At 57.1% G+C, this 1925-nt stretch overlaps 1 protein-coding gene across 1 annotated transcript; it reads right to left on the bottom strand.

The window, feature by feature from the left end:
* Positions 1 to 225: 225 nt before the first annotated feature.
* LOC102239856 (solute carrier family 41 member 1) lies at positions 226 to 1821 on the bottom strand (the record flags this gene model as incomplete). The annotated part of the gene is made up of 3 exons (XM_005853034.2): positions 1351 to 1821; positions 629 to 773; positions 226 to 471 (listed from the first exon to the last, which is right to left on the bottom strand). Coding segments are annotated over exons 1-3 (592 nt in total), but the record flags the coding sequence as incomplete, so codon positions are not given.
* Positions 1822 to 1925: the final 104 nt, after the last annotated feature.

Below are 1925 nucleotides of genomic sequence, written 5' to 3'. Positions count from 1 at the left end.
CCTCCCCTTCTCCATTTTGCAAGCAGATTCCAGCTTTCCGTTCCCTTCCTTTACCCTGTACACCTTACCCCTCTCCAAGGGAAGCAATAATCCAGCAGGAATATACATATTTCTCTGATACTCTCTATCCTGCCCCTGCTACCTGCATGAACTTGAGATAAGCACTTAACTTCAATTCTCTAAGGTGGGGAGTTATTACAACTGTATTCCAATCAAATAAAGAACACAGAAGAAATGCTTGCACATTTGCATATACACTAACCATCTCTCCCAACCCCACCCAGGAGGCCACCCGGCTCACACCCTCGGTAGCCTCATCCTCACCCAGCTCCAGGTAGAGTCCCCAGCTGATGCCTGAAAGCAGTGCCAAGGTAATGAGGTCCCCCAGGCTGGCAGCAATGGGAGTGGCCACGTTGTCTGGGTTGATTCCAATCTTTCGAGAGCCAATGATGACCCCAATCATGATCATACCTGGGGAGGAAGGAGAGGAGCCAGGAAGGGTAAGAAGAGGTAGAGGGGTTAGCAACACAAAGAGAGACTGGAGGTGCCAGGCCCAGGTGACACCTCTGGGGCAGCTCTCCCTACTCCCTTCCCCTCGCACCCTCCTCCTCTTCCCTTCCCTCCTTACCTAGTACCAGGGAGGCAATGAAGGCTGTGGCCACACTGCTGGCACACAGCAGAAAGGCATGCGGGATGCTGAAGTGGCCGTCAGGGATCCAGCCAAAGACGACAGCTGCAATGGACGCCAGGAAGCCCACCACTGTGGCTTGCACCTGAGGGGGGAGTGGTAACTGGGGAGCACTGGGAGCAGAGAGCTTCTTAGCGGAGACCTTGTCCTGGCCCTCTGCAGCCCAGGAGGTAGGTGGGGCGGGACCGTCCAGTCCTCCCAAGCGGGAATGATGTCTTTATTTGTTTAGTTTCACACCAGACACTAGTACTGTGCAGTGCACCCCGCAGGAGTCCAGGATATGTTACTGGTGGAATGAGTGTTCCTCTGGGGATTGGGGTGAGGTTCAATGGCGCCTAGGACTTCAGCCCAGAGACGAGGCTTGGGCCTCAAGGGGACACGAGACAAGGGCGGTCAAGGACATTTCAGCACTCCGGTGTTCGGAGTCTGATCTGTGGGGACATGAGCCCCCTGCAGCACTGGGAGCCGAGAACTGACACTGAGATGCCGAGTTTCTTGGCTGCTTTCCTGGGAAACCTGGTTCCCTCCTAAAGCTGCTTTCGGAGAAGCCAGCTCGGCAGGACGCCGGAACTTCACTCGGGGCCCAGCTGGGGCTGCCCAAGCTTTTCATTCCTGACCAAGGAGGATGCCCAGCCCAGTCTCTCTGGTTCCTGCTGTCTTACCTGAATGAGGGCCATGTTCCCAGTGATCATCCGCCAGAGCTCCTTGGGTGTGTCCATGTGCCCGATGTTGGCCTGGGAGAGGGAGGACAGGGGGCTGGAACTCCAGGCTGGAAAAGGCCTGCAGCTCAGACCATTAGCATCCAACTGGCTCAGGAAGCAGTGCATGCGCCTTAAGACTCTGGGACTAGAACATGACCCCATGGAGAGTGAAGCAGGAAAGGGGGGCTAGAGTGAGAGGGAAGGGGCTCCTTGAGCGCCTGTGGCTGGTGGTGGCAGGAAGGGGGCTCCTAAGGCAGTCTCCTCCTCTCAGGAGAGCTGCTCCCTACACCTGCCCACCCCAGATTCCACCCTCTGCCCTGCTCATCAGGACAGCCCACTCCTGCACAGGTGAGAATAGCCCGGTGGACCCCCAGCTCTGGAGCCCGCTTGCTGTCCTCAGGAAGGAAAGGTTAGCTGCTGGTGCAGGACTGTGGCTGCAAGTGTGTTTGGGAAGGAGTGAGGAGGCACAGGAGGCCAGGAGCAGGGCAAGTTGGGGCAGAGCAGGCTGGCTACCACTTCTCTCTGCTGCCTTCTCC

This window comes from Myotis brandtii, unplaced genomic scaffold (genome assembly GCF_000412655.1).
Source record: "Myotis brandtii unplaced genomic scaffold, ASM41265v1 C42658008, whole genome shotgun sequence".
Classification (NCBI taxonomy): domain Eukaryota; kingdom Metazoa; phylum Chordata; class Mammalia; order Chiroptera; family Vespertilionidae; genus Myotis; species Myotis brandtii.
This window is presented reverse-complemented; position numbering and strand designations above follow the sequence as displayed.